The sequence below is a fragment of the Enoplosus armatus genome, chromosome 4 (assembly GCF_043641665.1).
Source record: "Enoplosus armatus isolate fEnoArm2 chromosome 4, fEnoArm2.hap1, whole genome shotgun sequence".
In the NCBI taxonomy this organism is placed as follows: Eukaryota; Metazoa; Chordata; class Actinopteri; order Centrarchiformes; family Enoplosidae; genus Enoplosus; species Enoplosus armatus.
This window is the reverse complement of record NC_092183.1, coordinates 987,190-1,013,472: the sequence shown is the minus strand read 5'-3', so window position 1 is coordinate 1,013,472 and position 26,283 is coordinate 987,190. Positions and strand designations below refer to the sequence as shown.

The 26,283-nt window shown below is 40.8% G+C and overlaps 3 protein-coding genes across 3 annotated transcripts; 2 read left to right on the top strand and 1 right to left on the bottom strand.

Annotated features, from left to right (window-relative positions):
- The first annotated feature begins 9,066 nt into the window (after window positions 1-9,066).
- On the top strand, window positions 9,067-19,080 carry LOC139284737 (protein FAM240B). Its single transcript, XM_070905097.1, has 3 exons — window positions 9,067-9,185; window positions 10,525-10,646; window positions 18,915-19,080. The coding sequence occupies exons 2-3, from the start codon at window positions 10,525-10,527 to the stop codon at window positions 19,024-19,026; spliced, it is 234 nt and encodes a 77-aa protein (XP_070761198.1). The 5' UTR covers window positions 9,067-9,185; the 3' UTR covers window positions 19,027-19,080.
- A 397-nt stretch (window positions 19,081-19,477) lies between these two features.
- On the bottom strand, window positions 19,478-23,126 carry nudt18 (nudix (nucleoside diphosphate linked moiety X)-type motif 18). Its single transcript, XM_070904868.1, has 7 exons — window positions 23,091-23,126; window positions 22,352-22,530; window positions 21,828-21,938; window positions 21,644-21,746; window positions 20,693-20,816; window positions 20,309-20,433; window positions 19,478-19,992 (listed from the first exon to the last, which is right to left on the bottom strand). The coding sequence occupies exons 2-7, from the start codon at window positions 22,526-22,528 to the stop codon at window positions 19,610-19,612; spliced, it is 1,023 nt and encodes a 340-aa protein (XP_070760969.1). The 5' UTR covers window positions 22,529-22,530; window positions 23,091-23,126; the 3' UTR covers window positions 19,478-19,609.
- Window positions 23,127-24,530: 1,404 nt separating this feature from the next.
- sdhaf1 (succinate dehydrogenase complex assembly factor 1) lies at window positions 24,531-25,204 on the top strand. The gene has a single exon (XM_070905015.1). The coding sequence runs from the start codon at window positions 24,667-24,669 to the stop codon at window positions 24,913-24,915; it is 249 nt and encodes an 82-aa protein (XP_070761116.1). The 5' UTR covers window positions 24,531-24,666; the 3' UTR covers window positions 24,916-25,204.
- Window positions 25,205-26,283: the final 1,079 nt, after the last annotated feature.

The following is a 26,283-nucleotide window of genomic DNA, read 5'->3' as shown; positions in this document are numbered from 1 at the left end:
GCTTGCAGTTCTTCTGTTTGTCTTGTCTGTGTTTCCCCTCCGACAGATTATAAGACACTTCACATGAATCTCATGTGTTCAGTTATTCGTCTGCTTTAAACTGAAATAACTTCCTGAACTCTTTTCTCTGAGATCACTTCTGACAGCTCGATGCTGACTGCTCCCCTCAGTCTTGTCTCTAAGGTCATGGCAGGCCTAAGTTCTTTTTCCTCTTCTGTTAAATCCTCCCTACGAGGTCTAGGTGCCCCTATGGACCAGGTTAGGGTTAGGTCCCGTCTCGACTGTTGTAACTCCCTCTTCTCCTCAGCAGAACTTCCCTGGATCGTTGGTCCAACATGCTGCTGCAGAGCTTGAGACCAGATCCCCCAAAACATCTCATGTGCCACTGATCTTGATTTCTCCTCACTGGCTCCTCATCAAAGTCAGAATCCAGCTCCAGGTTCTTGTGGTCTCTTATAGAGCCCTGCAGGGTCAGACAGCTGCCTCCATTACAGACCTGCTGCAGCCCTGTATCACCAGCAGGTCTCTGAGGGGTCTCCTCTGGTCAGGGTCTGCTGGTCATCCTTTGATCCAGGAAAACTAAAAGAGGTTTGTGGCTCCTAAACTGTGAAACTGTCTCTCTTTGGACTTCAGATCTGTGGACACCTTTAAAAAGCAGCTCACCTGTTTCGTGTTTACTCTTATTTTGATTTATTTCAGTTTTTTGGTGTTTTGTTCTTCCTCAGTCTCTTTTACACCTGTTGCTTTTATTTGCTGACGTATACATGAAGCTACTAACTTCTTTGATGTAGTCCAACACTTTGTCTTAAAAACGACTTGATGGATTTGTTAATAATTAACTAATGAAAAATAATAAGTTCAGACATTGATGATCCCCAGAGGATGAACCATGAGGACTCTGGTGAGCATGTTGACATGCTAACATGCTAAATATGAGGATTCTGAGAGAACTCGACTTCCCATGATTCATCAGTCATGTTTACTGCCTTGTGACTGTAAACATGATCCTCTGGAGGACACACTTCATCCTGCTTATCTTTAATTATATATTTATATTTAAATATATCTTCATATTTATCAAGACGTGTTTCCTGTCGTCTCTGTTTATGATTAAAACCAAACTACGTCAAGCTGTGAGAGAAGATTCTTCTGTTCTTACCTGAGAGTCTCTGTTCACGTCCTGCTCACTTTCACCAGCTTGTTTACTGAGATCTGACTCTGTGTGTGTGTGTGTGTGTGTGTGTGTGTGTGTGTGTGTGTGTGTGTGTGATACAACATGCTATTTTTACCAGCAGCGATGTGACTCCTGCTGTGTGTGTGTGTGTGTGTGTGTGCGTGTGTCACATGATGCCGGTGTCTCCTCACATACAAGCATCTAACTGGATCACTGACATGTTCTTTTTTGTGTAGAAGTCAATTAAAACAGGCAATAATCTGTAAAAATCTGTAATTGAGTTTCATTCTCTAACGTATCTAAAGTATCAGGGACAGTTCACACAGCAGATTTCGCCCAAAGCTCAAGAAACTGAGCTGTGCTTTTATTCTGAAAAACTCTTCTGCCCCGAGGTTGCTGTGTTATTGTTATTTGATTACACAGAAATGTATTTTGGAATATGTGACTTATACGCACAATACAAACTGATGTAATGAAGGCTGTGACACACAGCCCTCAAGTAAAAGATGTGGAAGTCACCTTCAGACTCGTCGTTTCAGTTATTATAAGGCTTTAGTGGAATCAAATTATCATAAATTGAGGGAACCCCAGAGGCTCTGGGGCCACCGGGACCCCTGAGGGTCTGGGGCCTCAGTTGCACACCTTTCCTGGGTGTCCTCAGAGGATGAACCCCTCTATCTTTACATATGACGTCAGGGATCCTCTGACTTTTCATTGAGCAGCAGCAACAAGTCAGCATGTTTGTTCCTGAACACTAGTTTTAAGGTTTGAGGTTCACTATCAAAGAATGTCCTAAAAGGCCACCGTACATTAGACCCCTTAGATTTTAGAGATTAGACAAAATGTTACCCTCCTGTGGTGAACACACCTACAGTAAGAGCAGAAAGTTTGTTTCTGGTTCAAGGTTCCAGATTTAGAATATTTATTTCAGGTACAAAAAGCATCCAAACAGCTGTGAGCGATGCTTCATCTATAAATATCTGTGACATTAACAGGAAACACAATGTGAAGACATGTTCAACACGTGAGCTCACCTTCTTTAAATATCTGCACACATGCTGATGGTACAGTGCATCCGGAAAGTATTCACGGCGCTTCACTTTTTCCACATTTTGTTATGTTATACCCTTATTCCAAAATGGATTAAATTAATTTTTTTCCTCAAAATTCTACACACAACACCCCATAATGACAATGTGAAAAAAGTTTTTTTGAAATTTTTGCAAATTTATTAAAAATAAAAAACTAAGAAATCACATGTACATAAGTATTCACAGCCTTTGCCATGAAGCTCAAAATTGAGCTCAGGTGCATCCTGTTTCCACTGATCATCCTTGAGATGTTTCTGCAGCTTAATTGGAGTCCACCTGTGGTAAATTCAGTTGATTGGACATGATTTGGAAAGGCACACACCTGTCTATATAAGGTCCCACAGTTGACAGTGCATGTCAGAGCACAAACCAAGCATGAAGTCAAAGGAATTGTCTGTAGACCTCCGAGACAGGATTGTCTCGAGGCACAAATCTGGGGAAGGTTACAGAAAAATTTCTGCTGCTTTGAAGGTCCCAATGAGCACAGTGGCCTCCATCATCCGTAAGTGGAAGAAGTTCGGAACCACCAGGACTCTTCCTAGAGCTGGCCGGCCATCTAAACTGAGACTTGAATCCGATTGAACATCTCTGGAGAGATCTGAAAATGGCTGTGCACCGACGCTTCCCATCCAACCTGATGGAGCTTGAGAGGTGCTGCAAAGAGGAATGGGTGAAACTGCCCAAAGATAGGTGTGCCAAGCTTGTGGCATCATATTCAAAAAGACTTGAGGCTGTAATTGCTGCCAAAGGTGCATCAACAAAGTATTGAGCAAAGGCTGTGAATACTTATGTACATGTGATTTCTCAGGTTTTTTATTTTTAATAAATTTGCAAAAATCTCAAAAAAACTTTTTTCACGTTGTCATTATGGGGTGTTGTGTGTAGAATTTTGAGGAAAAAAATGAATTTAATCCATTTTGGTATAAGGCTGCAACATAACAAAATGTGGAAAAAGTGAAGCGCTGTGAATACTTTCCGGATGCACTGTATGTTGAGCTCTGCACCACACAACCACACAACTACAGAACCACAGAACCACAGAACTACAGAACTACAAAACCACAGAACTACAGAACTACAAAACCACAGAACTACAGAACCACAGAAATACAGAACCACAGAAATACAGAACTACAAAACCACAGAACTACAGAACTACAGAACTACAGAACTACAAAACCACAGAACTACAGAACCACAGAACTACAGAACTACAAAACCACAGAACCACAGAACTACAGAACCACAGAACTACAGAACCACAGAAATACAGAACCACAGAACTACAGAACTACAAAACCACAGAACCACAGAAACACAGAACTACAGAACAACAGAATCACAGAACCACAGAACTACAGAACCACAGAACTACAGAACTACAAAACCACAGGACCACAGAAACACAGAACTACAGAACAACAGAATCACAGAACTACAAAACCACAGAACCACAGAACTACAAAACCACAGAACCACAGACAGCAGCAGCTTCTCTGAGAATAGATCCATTTGAATTCTTTTAAAATCACACAACAAACAAATATCAATCACTAATCAATATAGTATTAATATTGTGATACATTTGTTTCCTGGAGCACTGTAATAATACCACAGTGTAGAAATACTTATATACCTATACGCTTTTTATTTTTCATTTCACTGAAACAACCGACGGATGTTGGATGAAGAACATCTGTAGCAGCCATCAGGCAGTAATCCAAAAACAGTAACAGTGCTTTTATTTATGGTCTGAATTAATATAACATAATTCATAAATTATTATTAGCCTGTTACATCCTGTTATTATGCCTACATTACAGTGCTATTATTATTACTAATGACGAGTGACCAGGGGCCATAGCAGGTTGTGATTTGGCTCCGTCCTGGTTCAGAGGTCAAAGGTCAGCAGCAGCCAGCTGTAGTTCTGCTGCACCTCCACACGAGGGCGCTGTCACACAGACAACATGTCGACACACCCGCTGTGTAACAGTTTGGAATCAGATCATTTTTCAGATCAGTAAATTAATATATTAATAATTAACAACATTTATTTTTCTGTCAAACAGCAGAAGAAGAAACAGGAAGTGGAACAGAAACCAATTAAAATCTACTAAAAGCCATTTCTCTGGTTCCCTTTAAGAGCAGTTGAATAGACCCGCATGGAAAAATTAATCTATTATTATCATATGTTATAAAATATCAGATCCTTTAGTTAAGTAAAAGTACTACCACGCTGTAAAAATACTCTGTTAGTATGAGTGCAATACATATATATATACATATGCAACAGTGCAACACACACACACACACACACACACACATATATATATATATATATATATATATATATATATACATATACATTGTTATTGTATATCTTTTTTACTTTTATTTTTCACTTAAATATTGTAAATGTGTATATTTTTTATATCTTATTTTTGTGCATACTTTCATTTCTAAATTTATGCTGCTTTCTACTCTTGAATGGAGCACCGGTGCTGTATAATTTACCCCCCGGGATCAATAAAGTATTTCTGATTCTGATTCTGATTCTGTTACAAGTAAAAGTATGTGGTAATGATCAGGATTAGTGTATTGACGAATTTAAAGTAAAAGTACTCAAAGCAGAAAAATGTCCCCTGTTATACTATCATATATCATATTATTAGATTATCATTATTATTCATGCATTAATGTATGATTAATAAACTGCTCAAAAAAATTAAAGGAACACTTTGAAAACATCAGATCTCAATGGGAATCTGTACTGATATGGACCGTGTAATGTGTTAGGAACCAAAGGATGCCACATCGTTTGATGGAAATGAAAATGATCAACCTACAGAGGCCTGAATTCAAAGACACCCCGAAAGTCAAAGTGAACAAATGATGCGGCAGTCTCGTCCATTCTGCTGAAATTTCATTGCAGCGACTCAAAATGGTACTCAGTACCGTGTATTGCCCCCACATGCTTGTAAGCGTGCCTGACAACGTCGGGGCTCCTAATGAGACGACAGATGGTGTCCTGGGGTATCTCCTTACAGATCTGGACCAGGGCATCACTGAGCTCCTGGACGGTCTGAGGTGCAAACTGGTGGCATCGGATGGACCGAAACATAATGTCCCAGAGGTGTTCTATTGGATTCAGGTCAGGCGAGCGTGGGGGGCCAGTCAATGGTATCAATTCCTTCATCCTCCAGGAACTTCCTGCATACTCTCGCCACATGAGGCCGGGCATTGTCGTGCACCAGGAGGAACCCAGGACCCACTGCACCAGCATAGGGTCTGACAACGGGTCCAAGGATTTCATCCCGATACCTGATGGCAGTCAGGGTGCCGTTGTCTAACCTGTAGAGGTCTGTGCGTCCCTCCATGGATATGCCTCCCCAGACCATCACTGAGCCACCACCAAACCGGTCATGCTGAATGATGTTACAGGCAGCATAACGTTCTCCACGGCTTCTCCAGACCCTTTCACGTCTGTCACATGTGCTCAGGGTGAACCTGCTCTCATCTGTGGAAAGCACAGGGCGCCAGTGGTGGACCTGCCAGCTCCACGGTGCCGGGCAGTGAGCACAGGGCCCACTAGAGGACGTCGGGCCCTCAGGCCACCCTCATGAAGTCTGTTTCTGATTGTTTGGTCAGAGACATTCACACCAGTGGCCTGCTGGAGGTCATGTTGTAGGGCTCTGGCAGTGCTCATCCTGTTCCTCCTTGCACAAAGGAGCAGATACCGGTCCTGCTGATGGGTTAAGGACCTTCTACGGCCCCGTCCAGCTCTCCTAGAGTAACTGCCTGTCTCCTGGAATCTCCTCCATGCTCTTGAGACTGTGCTGGGAGACACAGCAAACCTTCTGGCAATGGCACGTATTGATGTGCCGTCCTGGAGGAGCTGGACTGCCTGTGCAACCTCTGTAGGGTCCAGGTATGGCCTCATGCTACCAGTAGTGACACTGACCCTAGCCAAATGCAAAACTAGTGAAAAACAGTCAGAAAAGATGAGGAGGGAAAAAATGTCAGTGGCCTCCACCTGGAAAACCATTCCTGTTTTGGGGGTCGTCTCATTGTTGCCCCTCTAGTGCACCTGTTGTTAATTTCATTAACACCAAAGCAGCTGACACTGATGAACAACCCCCTCTGCTACTTAACTGACCAGATCAATATAATCCATTATAAAAGAGGTGCATATTGAGGTTCATTCACTCTCATTCAAACCTTCATCTCCAGTCTGAACTTTCTTTTCTTTTTTCTTTCTGGCCGTTTGTTTGTTGGACTGTCGTCTCTTCTTGGTTTTGTTTTGATTATGTCTGATTCTGTCCCGTCTCCCAACACCATGTTTTGTCTTGTTTTACACTTTTATTGTTATCATAATAATAAAAGAGATGTCTGTGAAACTGCTGACAGCTGGATTGAGTTCCCTTCACACAGAGCCAGGCTAGCTGTTTCCCTCTGTTTCCTGTCTTTATGCTAAGCTAAGCTAACCAGCTGTAGCTTCATACTTAGCAACATCTGGCTCTCAGAGAGGAAGAGAAGAGGATTTGTTGTTCAGTGTGGCTGGTTTAAGAGTCACATAACAGAACAGACTGTTTATATTAGTACAACACACTGTGTGTGTGTGTGTGTGTGGGTGTATGTGTGTGTGTGTGTGTGGGTGTGTAACACCTTGGGACAGCATCATGTCATGCCCCTAAAAGTTTGAAATGTCAAACGTGTTACCACCCAACTGGCCCACAGACACACACACACACACACACACACATACACACACACACACACACACAGACACACACACACACACACAGACACACTCTCTCGTAAAATGTGTTCTGAAGTTCACGACATGATTGTAAACGCAGATCACTTTCTGTTTCTACACATACAGCGTGCCTTCATGGTCTACGGGATATATATGTCACACACACACACACACAGACACACACACACACACACACACACACGCACACACACACACACACACCCAATGGGAGTTGTGAATTGTGCATGACATCATTATGAACTCAGATCACTTGCCTGGGTCAGTTTTTGTCCACAGTGTTGAGTAAATGTTCCAACACACACACACACACACACACACACACACACACACACACACACACACACACAGACAAAGAAACAAACACGTGTGTGTGTTATTTATCTAATGATCCAGAATGTGACAGCTGTCAGGGGCAGACAGAGTGCTGACAGTGTGTGTGTGTGTGTGTGTGTGTGTGCGTGTGTGTGTGTGTGTGTGAGTGTGTGTGTGTGTGTATGTGTCAGAGATGACTGAAAGCTCCAGAACAGCTACCAATATCAAAGTAGATTCAACACAGACTGTTTGAGCTCTCTGATTTTCACAGAAACAAACTGAAATCCATGTATAAACAGATGACTTCGAAAAGAATCAGCAGTGGTATTAAAACATATAAAAGCAGCTGGTGTCTCTTAAAGACGAGTGATGAGACGTGATGAGACGTCTGCAGTCGGCGTGATGTCTTCAGCTCGTTCTGTGCTTTCTGTTAACGAGCTTCAGCAGCTTCCTGGATCCTCGGCTGTCGCTCAGCTGTCATACTCAGGTCTATAAAATATAAAATACGACGCTTGCCTTGAGGGATCGTTAGCAGACAGTCGTGAACATGCCATAGACTACTTTTCAGTTCTGAAGCTCTATACAGAGCTGAAATTTACACTCTGAGTTCAGACACTGAAATAAAATGGCGGAAGGTAAATGTAGAGCACTATGTAGTGAAGAGGGAGGGATGCAGTCATGAGAGCAGCTCTGTGAGGCTGAACTGAGACACAGCGGTGCTTTGAGCTGAATGCTAACATCAGCATAATGTTTAGCATGTTCACCACCTCTGATGATGGCGTCAGTAATTACGATTCATCCTGAGGGGAACATGAATGTCTGAACCACAGACTGTATAACAGAAGTGGTCGTCGCCTCCGTGACGTCCCCCGCTGGTTTGTGGACGACCGTTTTGAAGCCTCCAGTTTGGCATTTTGGCCGTCGCCATCTTGTTCACGTTGTGTTGAAGAAGACTTGAAACTAGAGACTGAGACCATGAACTCAGGAGGAAAATGTTTACTGAGGTCATTTACTGAGTCGCCCCCTGCTGGCCATTAGAAAGAATGCAGGTTTTAGGCACTTCAGCATTGGCGTCACTTTTCACACCTGGAGGTTGGTGTTTGGTCTGAACCACATTTCATCACAATCCATCCAACAGAGTCCTCTACAGTCCTCCTTCAAACAATGTTCCTAAAACCCTGAAAACATGAAACTACCTCAGAGATTCAGAGACCAAGTCGGGCAATAAAAAACTGTCTACAAATAGTGGTGGAAAGTAACTAAGTACACTTACCCAAGTACTGTACTTAAGTACAGTTTTGAGGTACTTGAGTATTTCCATTTTATGCTACTTTCTAATTCTACTTCACTACATGTCAGAGAGAAACATTGTACTTCATACTGCACTACATTTATTTGTCATTATGATTATTATCCAATAACATATCATATCATTCTGAAATGTGTAATTCTGTGCAACGAGTACTTTAACTTTTGGTCCTTTTAATATACTTATCCTAATACTTTCTAGTACTTTTACTGAAGTGAAGGATCTGAGTACTTCTCGTCTATAAATAAGTTCATTCACACCTCTGAGCTCTCTCTCCATCCTCTGTCTCTTTCAATCTCTCTCCATCACTCCTCCACTCTCTCTCTGTCCGTCCACGTCTCTCACTCCCTGTTTAGTTAAATCCCAGTACAGTAAATTCACTGGGAGGGAGAGGGAGAGATGGACGAGAGAGCAGCAGACAGAGCAGAGAGAGAGAGAGAGATTTACTGACTGGACTTCACATGTAAAACATTCATTTCTGCTCAGTCGAGTGACAGACGCTCAGTTGAAGCTCTGAAGGTTTGTGTTTGTTCTTTTTTGTGTTTTTAATCAGTAAAACTAAAATATTTCACCTGATTATCATCAAATGGCATTTTTATCTTCCAGTGTTAAAGATCATTTATTAGATTCATATTCAGGAGTGAAGTAAAGACATGTATTTATGTGCTTACTGGTTTCTTTATGGTCTGTAACTTCAACTTAACTTCAAGTCAAATGTGTTTTTAAGTATTAAACTAATTTAAAGTATTATTCCTTATCCATTTTTATCAGTGATGGAATGTAACAAACTACATTTACTCAAGTACTGTAGTTCAGTACAAATATGAAGTACTTTACTTGAGTATTTCCATTTTCTGCTCCTTTACTACTTTTACTGAAGTAAAAGCTCTGAGTACTGCTTTGTACACGGTCCAGTGTTGGACACAGTTCAGAAACACTCCTGTGCTGCAGCAGCTGTGAGGAGTTATTATGGTCGGATGGATTTAATGGTACATTAGTAGGATTCAGTCAGAGGAGATCTAATACTTCAGTACGTGAAACATTATGTTGTAAATATTAATACTATTATTAAATGATTTGTTGCAGAGAATTATTTGACCATCATTAATGATCATTTAACCACCTGTAAAATAATGTGACAGTAACAGAAGTAACATTAGCAATAGTAGCAACAGTAGTATTGTAGTATAATTAGCATCAGTGGTATTATCACTAGTGAAAAGTAACTAAACACCAAAGTACAATTTTGATGTATTTTGAGGTCCATTTAATATTTCTTCTTGAGAGGAAAATATTGGACAGTTTACTCGACTACATTCAACTGACAGTTTATAAAATATAAAAGATTCTTGGTTGTTTAACTACCAAATGGTATATAAAGTAGTTTAAATCAGCTCCACCTCGACCAGCTACAACAACACAAATAATAATACTACAATATAAACGCTGTGAGAGGGGCTGATCTGCACAAAGAGTACTTTTATTTTTATACATCTGCACTTTTTTACTTTATTTGAATACAGTAATTTTACTTGCAGTGGAGCATTTTCATGGTGAGTTATTTATCTTTTACTTTCACATGTTTAATTCAGGTCTTTTACTTGTACTTGTACTTGTTTCTACACTGTGGTATTGCTACTTTAACTTAAGTAAAAGGTGTGAGTACTTCTAGAAGCTGAAGCTCTTACCAGGCTGTGGTCGGTACACTGTGACATCACTGCTGGGTGTGTTTACAGGTGTTTAAACCTTTAACCAGCAGAGGGCAGTGAAACAAAGCTTTCAGCCTGCTGTTAGCTTACTCTTTGATCGAAGTATCAGCAGCAGCAGAATGAATATGGTCAGTGTTGTGTTGTTGCAGATGAACCTGGCTCTGATCCATGACAGACTGCACATCAAGACGTTCTGGGAGAAGAGGATTAACAATCAGTGTCAGCATGCTGAGAGCGAAGAGCAGAGGGCGAACAAGAGCGCACTCAACAAGTAAGAAACAACACACACTTCAACACACACAAGTCAGCCTCAATGACCTGAGATATGGGAGAAAGAGTCGAATGTTATGTTAGTGTGCTGCTGTAGAAACTTTCACTTGATTAGAAAACAGCACTGATGTGAAACAAGCAGCGGTGGAAGAAGTATTCAGATCCTTTATTTTAGTAAAAGTAGAAATACCCCACTGTGAAAATACTCCATTACAAGTAAATCATGCATTGAAAATGTTACACATATTTAAGTATATTACTTTACTAAGTAAATATACTATAATATATAGTATATAAATCAAGTAAGTATCAAAGTATCAAAGGTAAAAGTACTCTTAATGCTGATAAATTACCCCTGTGAGTGTTTTACTATTACATATTGGATTATTGGATTATTATTACAGATACAATCTGTGTGTAATTAGCATTTTTCTGTTGTAGTTGGTCAAGGTGGAGCTGATTTGAACTATTTAGTATAGTATAGTATAGTATTCTACTCGTCTATTTTCTAAACTGTTTGGTAGTTTATTATATTCAACGTACAAAGTATATGATGAATCTATGATACATGATGCATTGTTCAGGGCCGGAAGTGTTTATAGTTATGTAAGTTTATAAATGGCCACATGCTGGTGCAATCCACACCGCAATATTATCAGCTTTTCCTTGGTTCAACATTCCACCAAAGTTCCTTGAAATCCCTTCAGTAGTATTTGAGCTAACAAACATATAGACGGGGACCTAAAATTGAACCTCCTCATGGCTGTAAAAATATATAATGAATACATGAATATATTTTTATCAAAAGAAAGTCACACAGATTTAAAAGTGGACAAACTCTCAACTCATGTCTTGAAAAGCTTGTGGAAAATTAGATGTTTCTAAACCAATTTTCTGATGGAGGATGAATAACGTGGTCAGCAGATAACAAGTTAGGCTCAAAGTTGTTTGGTTTCCACCAATCCATCCATTTTCACCACGACGGCCTGGTATGATGTCTGCATCGCTGCAGGATGCAACACTGCTCTGCCTGTTCCATCCCACCCTCAGTAAGGAACAAGGCCCCGAGACACTTAACTTGGGGCAGCAACCAACTCAAAGGGGGCAATCGATCATATCCCAGCCGAGTACCATGATCTCAAACATGGAAGTGCTGACTCTCCTCCCAACTGCTTCACACTTGGCTGCAAACTGTCTCGATGCACGCTGAAGGTCAAAGTCTGATGAAGCAAACAGAACTACATCATCTGCAAAGAAGCAGAGATGAAATCTTGATGCCACCTCTTCATACACTCTCGTCTCCTGCCCTCCCTAAAGATTCTGCACATGAAAGCACAAACCCAGCTGAGCCTAACTGAGCTTTAACTTATTACCAGGGATACAGACACAGCTCTCACTTCAGTTATACAAGGATTGGATGGCTCATAGAAAAGGCCCCTGTTCCCCATATTCCTGCAGTACACCCAACAAGACACCCCAAAGGACAAAGGGCAGCTGGAGTGTTCTCTCCAGCAGCCTGGATAAGGTTTCCTGGGGCAGCTGAGCCACAATAACTGGAGCACACCCTTGAGCTTTGAAAAATGGAAACCACCACACCCATCTGCTAGTCCACAGGGACTTTCACCCAACGTCCATGCGACACTGAAGAGATGTGACCAAAATCCAAAGCATTCATCATCTCAGGGAAAATCTCAACCACCTGTTTGCCACTTCCGCCAAGAATATGGGTTTCTGGACAGAAACAAGAGCCTGTGTTGGAGGGTGACACCGTACAGCATCTTCTCAATTTCGTCACGATGATCACAAGGTAAAGAGTAGAAATACATGGTCCACATTACAAAGATCTAACAGGGATGCCTGATTGCATATATTGGATTGGCCAACGCAGCACCTTGCAGGATGACATTGCTGGAACACAACAAAAGCTGAGCCAGGTTCAAGTCTTTGTGCCGGACCACCCTGTGCTTTGTTGGCAAAGCCTATTGCGTTGGTACCCCTGCTGCATCGCATGAATGGTCCCATTCAAATGAATCCCCATGGCCTTATGCTTCTCTTGAGTCCTACAACTCTGTCACCTCCACGGAGGGTGCAGGTTCAGGAGTTCCTTAAAATGTTATTTCCATCATACAACAATATTCCCAATCAAGGTCGGCAGTTCTCCTACCCTGCCGAGTGCAGCCTTGGCAAGGCCCAGCTGCCCCTGTCTGAGTCGTCTGGCAGTGCGGCTGAACTTTTTAAGGCCAACCAGAAGTCCTCTTCCATTGAATCCACACACTCAGCCAGCATGACAGCGGCCCCATTTCTTTGGGCTAAGCCTGACTGGGCCCCATACAGTTTCAGTGCCAGTATACTCTATCAGAACAGAACAAAAACGGCAGCTTCTGAAAACACAACTTTCCGAAATTCATTTTTTCTGAAAACCGACAATTTATCGATCGCGCCCACTTCAGGCTGCGTGCGCTGTTTTCATCTCCCGCAGCAGGCGTTTCATCCCGCCGTCCAGAGCAACTGAAATAGCTATAAACACGTATGAACGGGTTTGTTTTGAGCATACTAGGCCGACCACCAGGTCCACACCTACAAGCTCACCTTGAAGGCCATGAAGTGTCTCTTTCCTGACAATGCCGATCTATCGAGGTCTTTGAATGTGGTGTCTGTGACCAAACTCAGAATGAATGTGGTTTCAGTTGTGGTAGACATGTGACTGTCTGGCAAATAGACACATCTAAAAACAGATCCTCTCATTACAAACAGCCTCTCGTCTCTCAGCGAGCCGGAGGACATACCGGGACAAACACACACTCGACCCTCGCAGTCTGGTTGTAAAAGGTCTCAGTAATGATGATCACTAACGAGAGGAAACATCAGCCAGACTGTAACCTGAACTCACCTCGCCCTGTAAACTGACCATCAATAGTCCGGAGTTTTATAATTATATGATTCTCTGGAGATGTTTCAACTGTTGTCACAGACAACATGATGACAAAATACAAGCAGCTAAATTACCGTATTTATTATTTACAGTATTTTGATATTTTATTTCTCATGAAACAAACTCCCGCACACTTTCTAACTTATTATATTTATATGTGACATTTCGGTGCTAGACCTTCATCAGTTGCCTGTATTTTGCCTGACAAGAGCTTCAGCGAGTTAACGATTCACAACAGTACAACAAATCAAAGTTAACAGTGTTACATATACCAGCGAGATCAAGAGCAAGAGGCCGCTCAGATTAAATCACAGTGTTTGCTCTGGTCGACTTTTATAACTTCATGTGATCAAGCAGCCTCTGGGTTGGTGGAAGGACGATGAGAGAAGGAAGGAGCGGCCTGATCGGAGGCCATCCGGATCCAATGGTCCAATTCTATTTGAATAAGAGATAGTCTGGACCACAGGGATGAATACATAACATAATACAAACGACAAGGCCGTAATAATGTGCTTTCAACATGGTTCATGTCAGATCACCACAGTCAAACTTCATCCTGTCTTCTGTCAAAACCCTTCATTACATTATTATGGGATTTTCAGGCGTATGGTATGCATCCTCCTATTAAACCTTCACCTCTTAACCAACTATTAGCCCGATCCCTCCTAACTCCAGTCCTCTCCTCTTCTATCCCCCTTAACCTCACACCACCTTTTCAGCCCATCACACCTAATCCTCCTGCTATCCATTACTCTGTACCCCTAATCCCCCACCTATCAATACCATGTATCTCCTAATCCTCCAGCTATCTATTACCACGTACGCCCCGACTCCACAACTATCTGCCCCCCCCGTCGCCTCTAACCCCGGCTCTAGTCCCCGCTAATTGTGTACGTTATGTGTGACCTGACCAGAGGCTGGAAAAACGTGCTGCAGAGAGTCGAGGTGATAATCACAGAGCGATGAGTGATGGAGGCCGGCTGCCACCGACAGCAACACAGCGACGCAGACGCCGAAATTAGAAGTTATTCTGCTCTGAATAATAAACAGTGTGACGTCTTCAGTCAGCGAGCGCGGGAGGATGAAATTAAATCAAATCCATTACATGGGACAAAACATTACACACATTTTTACTCTCTATTCTCAGTGCAGTGTAAGTGTGAGCTGCAACAATCAGTCATGGTGTCATGTATAGAGTCAGACTAAAGATGTGCACACGGCACTAAGAGCTAATTTAATTAGGTCTTAATTAGGCAAAATAACCACAAAGCAGAACAATTAGCATGTAGACTCAGGTGAGACTCCATCTCCGACTGGACCAATCAGAGCAGAGCTGGATGACACTGTCTGACACTCCCACATAGAGGACGAAGCCTCTGTGGAAAGACAACAGACAAGACAGACAAACATATTAAATCTAATACGTTACAAATGCAGTCAAGTGTAAAGCATGAATCACATAATAACATTACTATATTAGATATACTATATATACTATACCACATATACTATATATACTGTACTACATATACTATATATACTGTACTACATATACTATATATACTATATATACTATACCACATATACTATATATACTATACCATATATACTATATATACTGTACTACATATACTATATATACTATATATACTATACCACATATACTATATATACTGTACTACATATACTATATATACTGTACTACATATACTATATATACTATACCACATATACTATATATACTGTACTACATATACTATATATACTGTACTACATATACTATATATACTATACCACATATACTATATATACTGTACTACATATACTATATATACTATACTACATATACTATATATACTGTACTACATATACTATATATACTGTACTATATATACTATACTACATATACTATATATACTGTACTACATATACTATATATACTATACTACATATACTATATATACTATACCACATATACTATATATACTGTACTACATATACTATATATACTATACTACATATACTATACCACATATACTATATATACTGTACTATATATACTATATATACTATACCACATATACTATATATACTATACTACATATACTATATATACTGTACCACATATACTATATATACTGTACTACATATACTATATATACTATACCACATATACTATATATACTGTACTACATATACTATATATACTGTACTACATATACTATATATACTATATATATACTATACTATATATACTATACCACATATACTATATATACTATACCATATATACTATATATACTGTACTACATATACTATATATACTATATATACTATACCACATATACTATATATACTGTACTACATATACTATATATACTATACTAGATATACTAGATATACTATACCACATATACTATATATACTGTACTATATATACTATACTAGATATACTATATATACTATACCACATATACTATATATACTACCACATATACTATATATACTGTACTATATATACTATACTAGATATACTAGATATACTATACCACATATACTATATATACTGTACTACATATACTATATATACTATACTACATATACTATACCACATATACTATATATACTGTACTATATATACTATACTAGATATACTATATATACTATACCACATATACTATATATACTATACCACATATACTATATATACTGTACTATATATACTATACTAGATATACTATATATACTATACCACATATACTACATATACTATACCACATATACTATATATACTGTACTATATATACTATACTAGATATACTATATATACTATACCACATATACTATATATACTATACCATATATACTATATATACTGTACTACATATACTATATATACAATATATATATACTATATATACTGTACTAATATAAGATAATAATATAAGTTTCAGCTCTGAGCAGAGAGGATGTTAAAGGTAAAGATACAGGACGCTTCTCTGTTCAGAGGGATGTTGCTGACGTCCCCTCTGGTCAGTCTCCTTTTAAAAAGTAGACTGTCTGTCTGTCTGTCTGTCTGTCTGTCTACCTGTCAGTCTGTCTGTGTGTCTACCTGTCTGTCTGTCTGTCTGTCTGCCTGTCTGTCTGTCTGTCTGTCTGTCTGCCTGTCTGTCTGTCTGTCTGTCTACCTGTCTGTCTACCTGTCTGTGTGTCTTTGTGTCTGCCTCTACTGAGGTCAGGAGGATTGTCAGCAGCTGAAAGAACAAATGGAATAATCCAGAAAACTCGACAGGAAGGTGACGAAGAGACAGTGAGGACAGCTGACAGAGAGGGTTAGATTACACACACACTCACACACACACACACACACACACACACACACACACACACACTCTCTCTCACACACACACACACACACACACACACACACACACACACACACACACACACACTCTCTCTCACACACACACGCACACACACACTCTCTCTCACACACACACACACACACACACACACTCTCTCTCACACACACACACACACACACACACACACCTAGACAGACGTGCACAAACACACATGCATTTACTCACATACCGTATGTCTGTACTTTCTTTGTCTTGCTGTCTCTCACACACACTCATACACGTTTGCATTTTCCATCCCTGGCACACACACACACACACACACACACACACACACACACACACTCACACACACACACACACACACACACACACACACAGTGATGTTGGTGTGTGTTTGATTGATGGTGAAATAAAGAAGTGAAGTGAAACGCTGATGTGACAGTGATAACTCCCCAGCTGTCAGCAAGATACCAGATCTGCCTGGACGCCACAGCAGCACATTAAACCCTAAATGTGACCACATACACACACACACACACCGTGTCGATCATCATCATCATCATCATCAGATTTACACAGTTTCTTCCTCTTTTCATTTTAGGTCCCTGATACTTTGAAAACATGTAGATTTCATATTCTTAGGACAGTGGTCTCCAGACTCGGGTCTGTGTTTGATGAGAAACCTTGATGTCTATTGTCTATGACATAAAGTAGGTGGTAGTTTTAGTTTTAGATTTTACTATTTGTTGTATTTTGAACTTGTGTTTGTATTAATTGCATTGGTTGTATTAGTTGTATAGTTAAATCTGTACAGGGCGACAATTCTTAAAAAACAAAAGTAATAACTAAGGTCAAACTAAACTAAAGGTTGTGTAAACATACACAGAGGTGATGACAGTTTGGGCTTTTCGGCAAAAGTTAAAGTCAAATTCTGGCGATATATATATATTCTATATTTTTCATCTTGTCAGTGCTGGGCCTCATGAGAACCACTCGTACCAACAGGTTTGTTCTTAAGCAGCATGTTTCCTCCTGAATGAAGCTCCTGAGTGATCCAGACGTTGTGAACAGACATCTGACTGTCGCCACAAGAAAAGAAGAAGAAAAGTCTAGTTATGACACTGTAATCTGAATTCATTTTTAAATAGAAAGCCGAACTAAAACAAACTTCATGCAAAATGAAATGTTCGCCATATCAGAATCAGAATCAGAATCAGAAACTGTTTATTGCCAAGTAACATACATTACAAGGAATTTGCTGTGGTCTGATGGTGCTACATTTTTTTAACATATAACATTTAATCGTCATCATGGCTGCCACTTTACTGAGAGATTGTTTATGGTTTTATTGGCATATTTCTGCACAGCAGTTAATACAATAAAAAAAGCCTCAGTCTTTCTGACAATGTGACATCACCTGCTGTAGGTAATAATAGGTCTACTATCTCTGTGACTGTCATCTATCGGTCACGTGATCTCTCAGATTAAAGTTTTGCTTTTGAAAGACGTTAGTTAGAGTCTGAGATCTTTGAGTTTTGCTGCTCAGACAAAACAAGATGTTTGAAGATGTCACCTCAAGCTTTGGGATACTATGAAGTTCAATTTAATCTTTTTTAAACACTAACCTAACACTAACCTTACTCTAACCTATCACTAACCTAACACTAATCTAATTCTAACGTAACACTAACCTAACTCTAACCTTACTCTAACCTAACACTAAGGTAACACTAACCTTACTCTAACCTATCACTAACCTTACTCTAACCTAATTCTAACCTATCACTAACCTAACACTAACCTATCACTAACCTAACACTAACCCTTCACCAGGAACAACCTGATTCCTCCCGATGATGAATTTCATTTTCACAAGCTTCCTCTTCCTGTTTCTGCAGAGACGAGAGACGGAACGTCTGCTGCGTCGGATCCTGTTGGACTAAAGAGAACCTTCCTTTGTGTGTGTTTTCAGGCTGAGGGGGGAGTGGCTGGTCCGCCTGGAGAACCGAACCAAACACCTGAAGAAACTAAACGACAACTACGTCAGGAAGGTCAAGATGGAGACGTCAGCTGAACAGACATGATCAAACAAACAGGGACGAAGACACACGGAGTCATCCTCATGTCCAGAACAATAAAGTGACTTTTTGGCAAATAAGTTCTTTGATCAGCTGCATGATTGTGTAGACTGAACACACAACACACAACACACACACAACACACACACACACACACACACACACACACAATAATGGAACTAAGAGTATAAATAAACAACAGTTTGCACAGGTTGTGGTTTTGTCGCTGTGGTCCTGCTGACAACGAGACAAGACAAACGTCTTTAGACACAGAGGAGCCGGGCTAGCTGTTTCCCCCTGCTTCCAGTCTTTATGCTAAGCTAAGCTAACTGTCCTGACTCAGTACTGTCCACCTGAACATCTCACTCTCACAAAGAAAGAAAACAAATGTTGAAATATTGATCTGACGCGTTTCGAATCTTTCTTTTCAAAGAGAAATATTCATATTTTATTGCTCCCTTCACATTTAAACGCTATAATTCAACCGACTTTTTTTATTAGACATTTTCTTACAGAATAAAAGCAGTTCTTTTCACAATAAGAGTCCCCGAGGTGAATGATACAGTATATAATCAGTGGAGTCATTTGGTCAGTACAGGCTGTGGACGGGTAAGATGGACGTGTTTTTGGTCTTTTCCAGCAGTTTCTCTCTCACAGTTTGTTTCTGGACTTCATGCCAGACGTATCGAGGGTTTTCTACAGGTGGAGGCTGTCCCGTCCCCGTCCACTCCACCTTCTCTCCATCCTCGTTGCGCTGGACGTGATCGGGCATCAGAGCCACCAGCGTGTTGAAGCACACGCCGTCCGTCCTGCCGTGCTGCCGGCCGTTGTGTTGCAGGCTGAAGACGCCCAGCGTGTTGACGTCCTGGTCATAGTACGCTGACGGCATGGCGTCCTGCACCACCATGTTGGACGCCCAGGTCACTGCATGGGTCTTCACCGCCGCCGCTGTGGGGAGGTGGAGCACCGGGGCTGCAGGACAGAGAGGGGGGGGGGTTAGTTCATGGATCTTCACAGAAGATAAGTGAAAAACTTCTAATACAACTCTAAAGTTCTGGTACTTATAACAAAACTCACTTTAAGAAATATAATCATGTTTTTATACAAAATCTTTCTACATTTTTCATTGAAAAGTTCTCAAATGTTAAATGTTGTCCTGCAGCCACGTTAGCGTCTTCACTTCCTGTTTAGCTATGAAGACGTCACGTTTGACTTGAACCTGAAAACACAGCTCTGATGTTCAGGCAGCGAAAACAAACCAAAACCCTGAAGTAGACTTGTTTTTCACCTTTGATGAGCAGGACCCAGACCTGCTCCTCAGGGTTGGTGAAGACCAGGACGAGTCTCTGCACCACGTGACGGCAGCTCAGGTCGACGGGTAATGTGACAGGATGCCAGGGATCCTGACGGTACCTGAAAGCAGCACGACATAAAATTACTTGTGGAAACCAAACTGACAGTAACACGTAAAAAACAGGCATGTGTGCTGTAAAGGAAATCGATATTATTTCTACAACAACTAGGACCACAATAAATTAGGTGGTTTTGTAGGAAAGTTAAATCCTCTCCAGATGTTTCAGTTTCATCTCCGTGTGATCAGCACAGAGATGTGTTTAGCCTAGCTTAGCACAAAGACCGGACGCTCCAGAGCCCAGAGAGTTTAATGTCGTACTTGAGTCCGCAGTCAATGAGCCGGAGGATGTCTCGTCCTCTCAGATGGAGCGCAGACTGTCTGTCCCACCAGGACGCCTGAAGAGACTCCTGATCTGCTGCTGCCAGAGTCTTCATACTCCCACCTGAACACAGAGACACAAGAGAAGACTGTTTACTGTATTAAAGTCCTTCATTATACGTGTCGCGCTCAGCTGTACACCTGTTATCATCCCTGTAATGTGTATTCACAGCAAAACTCAACCTAACGTCAGACACTACACCGTCTCTGTTTCATTTATATATACTTATTGAAATGTGGTGATTAGGGCTGCAGCTAATGATTATTTTCATTATTGATTAACCATTTCATCATGTCAAGATATAGTGAAAAAATGTCCGTCACAACTTCTCAGAGTTCAAGGTGCCGCCTTCATACGTCTTGTTTTGTTTAAAATGCAACGAGATTCAATTCATGACGACGAAAAGCAGCAAATTCTCATATTGGAGAAGCTGCAGTCAGACATGAGTGGAATTATTTTCATTATTCATTTATGAAATTAATATTTATTATAAAAAAAGTTGCCAACTGACTGATTAATCGACTAGTTGTTTCAGTTCTAGTGGTGATATCTGAACATATAAGGAGCTAAAGGTCCACAGAGACAGAGCTGTTATACAACATTAAACTGCACTAAGATGAACACTTTAACACTGTTCTCATTGGCCCTGCTCGCATTCCTCACACCCCCGAAAACACGTTTTGATAAATCGACATATTCAAAATATAAACAAGTGAGGACCGGACTCGTTGTCTGGTCCTCACTTCTTCAAAAGGCTGTTTGAGGGTTCAGACCTGGTTTTAATGTCAAGATTAGACTCAGTTTAAGGTTCAGTTTACAGTTACAAAGAATGATGGCAGTGAGGGTCCTCATAAGTACAGAAGTACAAACATGTGAGTGTGACCTCTGACCTGTGACTTTGGCCAGGAAGATGAAGCGGATCCACTGAGGTCCCTGCTCCTGGATCAGCAGCAAGGTGATTGGCTCACAGTCAAAGCCCGCCTCCTCCTTCACCTGCAGACAAACAGAGCTGTAACTCAGGTAACTGGGACAGGTGTGTGTGTGTGTGTGTGTGTGTGTGTGTGTGTGTCTCACCTCCCTCTTCAGCGCCTCCTCCAGGCTCTCCCCCACCTCCACCCTCCCTGCCGGCAGGTACCACTGCTTGTAACAGTCCTGCTTCGCCTCCTGCACCATCAGCACCTCCTCCTGATGGAGGACAGACACACACACACACATACTTGTGAGGACCTTCATTGACATAATGCATTCCGTTGCCCCTTACCCAAACTTTGACCCCCACCGTTAAATGCCACAACCCTAACCCTTAATGTTTTACGTTTGGAGGAGTGATAATATTTTACCTGTGCACCACGAGCTACACCCTCAGGATGTAGACCGCCTCTCTTTAACCCTAACCTACAACCAAGTCTGAACCTTCAAACAGTCCTTTGGAGGACTGAGGACTGGCAAAAAAGTCCTCACAATGCAGAACTGTCCTCACTATGATTAAAACTAAAATTGGTCCTCACAAAGATAGCAATGTAGGCCACACAAGACACACATGTGACGTCACTCTTGTTGCATCTCAACATGTCAGAAACAGGAAACCACCAGGTGACCTTATCATTGAAGATGACGGCGCAGACGATGTAGGTGACCGTCTTCCTCAGAGTAGCTGGTTTGCTTTGCTCCAGGCCCACGTCACAACCGGTGACCTCTGACCCCTGACCTGCCAACAGCCTCTCCACCTGCTCCTCCACCTGCTGCCGCTGCTCCTCCTCCTCCTTCACCTCCATGTCTGCAGGGACACAAACACACACGGGAAAATAAATACACTTTACTCACAGACATCATATATATATATATATATATATATATATATATACATGTATGCTTATTATATATTGCTTTACTATTAGGCATTAGTTAGTAATACTACTTAATTTTAGTGAGCTGTTAACACTCATGTAATTATACTAGACAGTACTAATAGAAGTCAGTATTCCTTTTTTTACTTTTCTACTTAAAGCAAATGTACTTCCTGTGACGTCACCACCGGGCTGTGAAAAGGTCCGCTCACATCTGTTTTTGTTTGGGGGTTTTATTTATTATTTATTGACAATAAATAAACACTTGATTAATGTATTATTCTTTTGATAATTTTCCTGGAGTCAGAGCTGAACATGCAGAGGTTAATGGTTTATAAGCTAAACTAATTAGCAAAGTCAAAGGACAGAAGCTAACGTTAGCTAATGTCATTAGAAAACCCGTGTTTGCTCTTTTATTTTATCAAACTTCTCAACAGGAAACGATGTTCGTCAAACTCTCAGAGAGATGAACGGAAACACACTGACGAACCTTTCCGTGATTACCGGCTGTGTTCGTGACTCCGTGCTGCTGCTGCTCTGTTTTGACATTTGACGCCTTCAAGCTAAACAGGAAATGCACATACTCGTCCGGTTCGGTATTTTCAAAATACAAGTTCTGGTGCCTATACGTGGCTCCGCATTACGTGCTGGAACAGGTTAAATTATACCTACACGCGCTCTGTTGTAATGTATATTGGCAGAAATAACAAATAATGTTTTTTTCCGGGGTCCTAAACGTTAATAAAAGCTACCGTTTTCAGCCGTAGCGATATTTCGTGCTACGAATAAGTAATTTATTGTGAAATCTACTACCGGAAGTAGCATTTTGTAGTCCGTTGGCTTCACGGTGGTGTTGTAACGTGCTGTAAGGTCATACAGAGGCTGTTTACACCAGCTAACACAGCTAATATTAAAGTGTTTACACTGTACGTTTATATTTCGACAGATTAGCAGCTACAGAAACAACAGTTTAAACGGTCTGAATCATTTCTTAATCCACAGCGTCAAACAGGTGAGTTTACCTGGTTTGGTCTTTACTGTGTTGTCCTCCTGCCTCCAAGTTAAGCTAACATTAGCTGTGTTTCTGTTATCAGTTCACTGAAACGTTAGCAGCTTTTCACTTGATTTTAAACACATACCGCTATATCTACTACTACTACTACTAGTACTACTACTACTAGTACTACTACTACTACTCATAGCTCCCTGCTGGTAACTGCTGGCTAGTACTAATGGTACCTAAAACCATAAACTATTCTACCTGCATTTGTATACATCATTAACATTAATGATTAGTCGATCAGCCGAAAGGTCAAAGCTCAAACGATGGAAAACGATCATGTACGTCATTATTTATTCACTAAGTCTGTTTCTGTTTTTGTCCACGCACCAACTTTTACACCTCAACAGCAAAAACCTCTAACATTGTAAAAAAGAAGACATGTTTATGAAGTGAAGTACTAACTAACAAAGAGCAGGGAGGCCGTCTCACACAGCGAATGCCAGTTTGTTGTTCGTCAGAATCTTGTCGGCTGATTCCTGTTTTATTGTTTTACTGTAGTTACATCTAACCTTGGTGTGTTTTACTCCTACAGTCAAACATCAGGTCCTCCGCTCTGCATCAGCTCAACACCTGAAAACCTCAGACCACTTCTCAGCCAGGCAGTACCCCCCCCCCCCCAAAGACGAAGCAGTTTGTAGGATCAAAGCCTGAAAACTCAACAGAAGAGAGACAAGTGGAGCATCGTGGTGTGTTTAAGGTCCTATGGTTCAATCTGTAGCTCCAGCTTTACACTCGTGACACATTCAGCGTCAGTTTCCTTCTGTAATCTTAAGTCTGCCCTCAGACTGACACGAGAAGCTCAGTGATCTCCTGACAGCTGAACTTGTTGTATTCCTAAACTTTCCCATTCATTTCAATACAGTCAGAGTTTGATCACAGCAGCATCTAGTGGACATTAGAGGAACTGCACTCCAGTGTCTTTCTAGCTTCCTGCAGAGCTGCTTTCTGATTGTCCTCTGATTTTAAAGAGGAGTCTCTGGTCTGGTGAAGTTGAGTTAGTCGGATGGCGCGACACAGTAAGCTGCAGAAGCAGGTCCTGGCTCTGTACCGGCAGTTTCTGCGGGCCGCTCAGGACAAACCGGGCTTCGTCCCCCGAATCCGCGACGAGTTCAGAGAGAACGCTCGCATCAAGAAGATCGATGTGATGCACATCGAGTATCTGTACCGACGAGGACAGAGGCAGCTGGAGCAGCTGAAGGACGTCAACACCAAACAGCTGGGCTCCTTCTCCAAACCTAAAGGGCAGAGCTGACCTCTGACCTGCACGACATCATGTGACCCTGAATGACACTGACAAATACCTCTCAAAGACGTTATTACTATCGAAGTGTCATGCTGAGATGCTGCGTTCAAGTCCAGCAGGGAAATAAATGCTCACTATGGACAAAACATGTGATAAACATAAAAATGTTTTTTTGGGACGTTGCAACAGTGTTGTGAGCAGAAATACAGCAAGTGACTGTTTAGACTCATGAAAAACAATAAACCTCCTTTGACTTCACATGATAATAATTATAATAAACTCAGTGATGTGGACAGAACTGTGAAGTGGAAAATATTTAATATTTCAGTAATTATCACGGCATCATTGAGCCATTAACATGTTAACAAGTGTTCAAGTTACAGACTGAAAGTCTGCAGTCATGCTAGCAGTTCTGTGAGGCTGCACTGTGACACAGCGATGCTTTGAGCTACATGCTAACATGCTCACAATGACAATGCTAACATGTTCATGTTTAGTAGATACAATGTTTACCATGTTCACCATCTTAGTTTAGCTAATTAGTAGTAAACAAAGAACAGCTGAGGCTGATGGGAACGTCTTTAATTTTGCAGATTTTTGTTCATAAACCAAAGTGTTGGACAAACTGAATTACAAACTGAATCAAAGGGTTACCAAAGTCTGTATGATTCATCATCTAGAGACCACGAATGTCTGTACAAACCTTCATGGCAATCCATCCAATAATTGAGATATTTCTGTCTGGACCAAAGTGGCGGACCGACTCAGAGTCACGCCTCTATTGTGGCTAAAAATGTTCACCAGTTTCATCTGCATTGACACAAAATGTAAACCTGAAACCAGAAAACCAGTATCTGTGATGATCTACAGTGAGTGTACAAGAGGACAAGATATGTTGAAAAACGGTGTGGACAAGACTACAGCTTTATTCATTCTTAATAAACTATACCAATGGCCAGCCTTTATATTTAGATCACCAGATATACCATGTTGATAATAGTTTATTGACTTTTTGATCAAACATAGAAATATCATTTGTGCTTTTTAAAATACTACTATTATTACTACTACTATAACTACTTTTTAGAGAGCAATATTGTACTTTTTATCACGTTCCATTTATCTGACAAGATACAAACATAAGTCAATTTATAAAATACGATTCTGTGCTACAGATGAAACTATCCAACAGTATATAAAGTAGTTCAAATGTGCTCCACCTCCACCAGCTGTAATATTAACAAGCTGCTTATGAGTTAAGTAATAATATTCCATAAATGTGACATATATGATAATATAACTTTGTGAAACTGAGACTTTTACTGTAATACTAAGTACATTTTGCTGTTAATACTTTTGTACTTTTACTGAAGTGAA

Excerpts from the sequence above, each read along its gene's own strand:
- sdhaf1 (XM_070905015.1), top strand. The coding sequence starts at position 24,667 with ATGGCGCGACACAGTAAGCTGCAGAAGCAGGTCCTGGCTCTGTACCGG.
- nudt18 (XM_070904868.1), bottom strand. The coding sequence starts at position 22,528 with ATGGAGGTGAAGGAGGAGGAGGAGCAGCGGCAGCAGGTGGAGGAGCAG. Across the intron at positions 21,939-22,351 it reads CCGTCATCTTCAATGATAAG|GAGGAGGTGCTGATGGTGCA; the intron begins GTCACCTGGTGG and ends GTCCTCCATCAG. Across the intron at positions 21,747-21,827 it reads AGGAGGCGCTGAAGAGGGAG|GTGAAGGAGGAGGCGGGCTT; the intron begins GTGAGACACACA and ends GTTTGTCTGCAG.
- LOC139284737 (XM_070905097.1), top strand. The coding sequence starts at position 10,525 with ATGAACCTGGCTCTGATCCATGACAGACTGCACATCAAGACGTTCTGG. Across the intron at positions 10,647-18,914 it reads AACAAGAGCGCACTCAACAA|GCTGAGGGGGGAGTGGCTGG; the intron begins GTAAGAAACAAC and ends GTGTGTTTTCAG.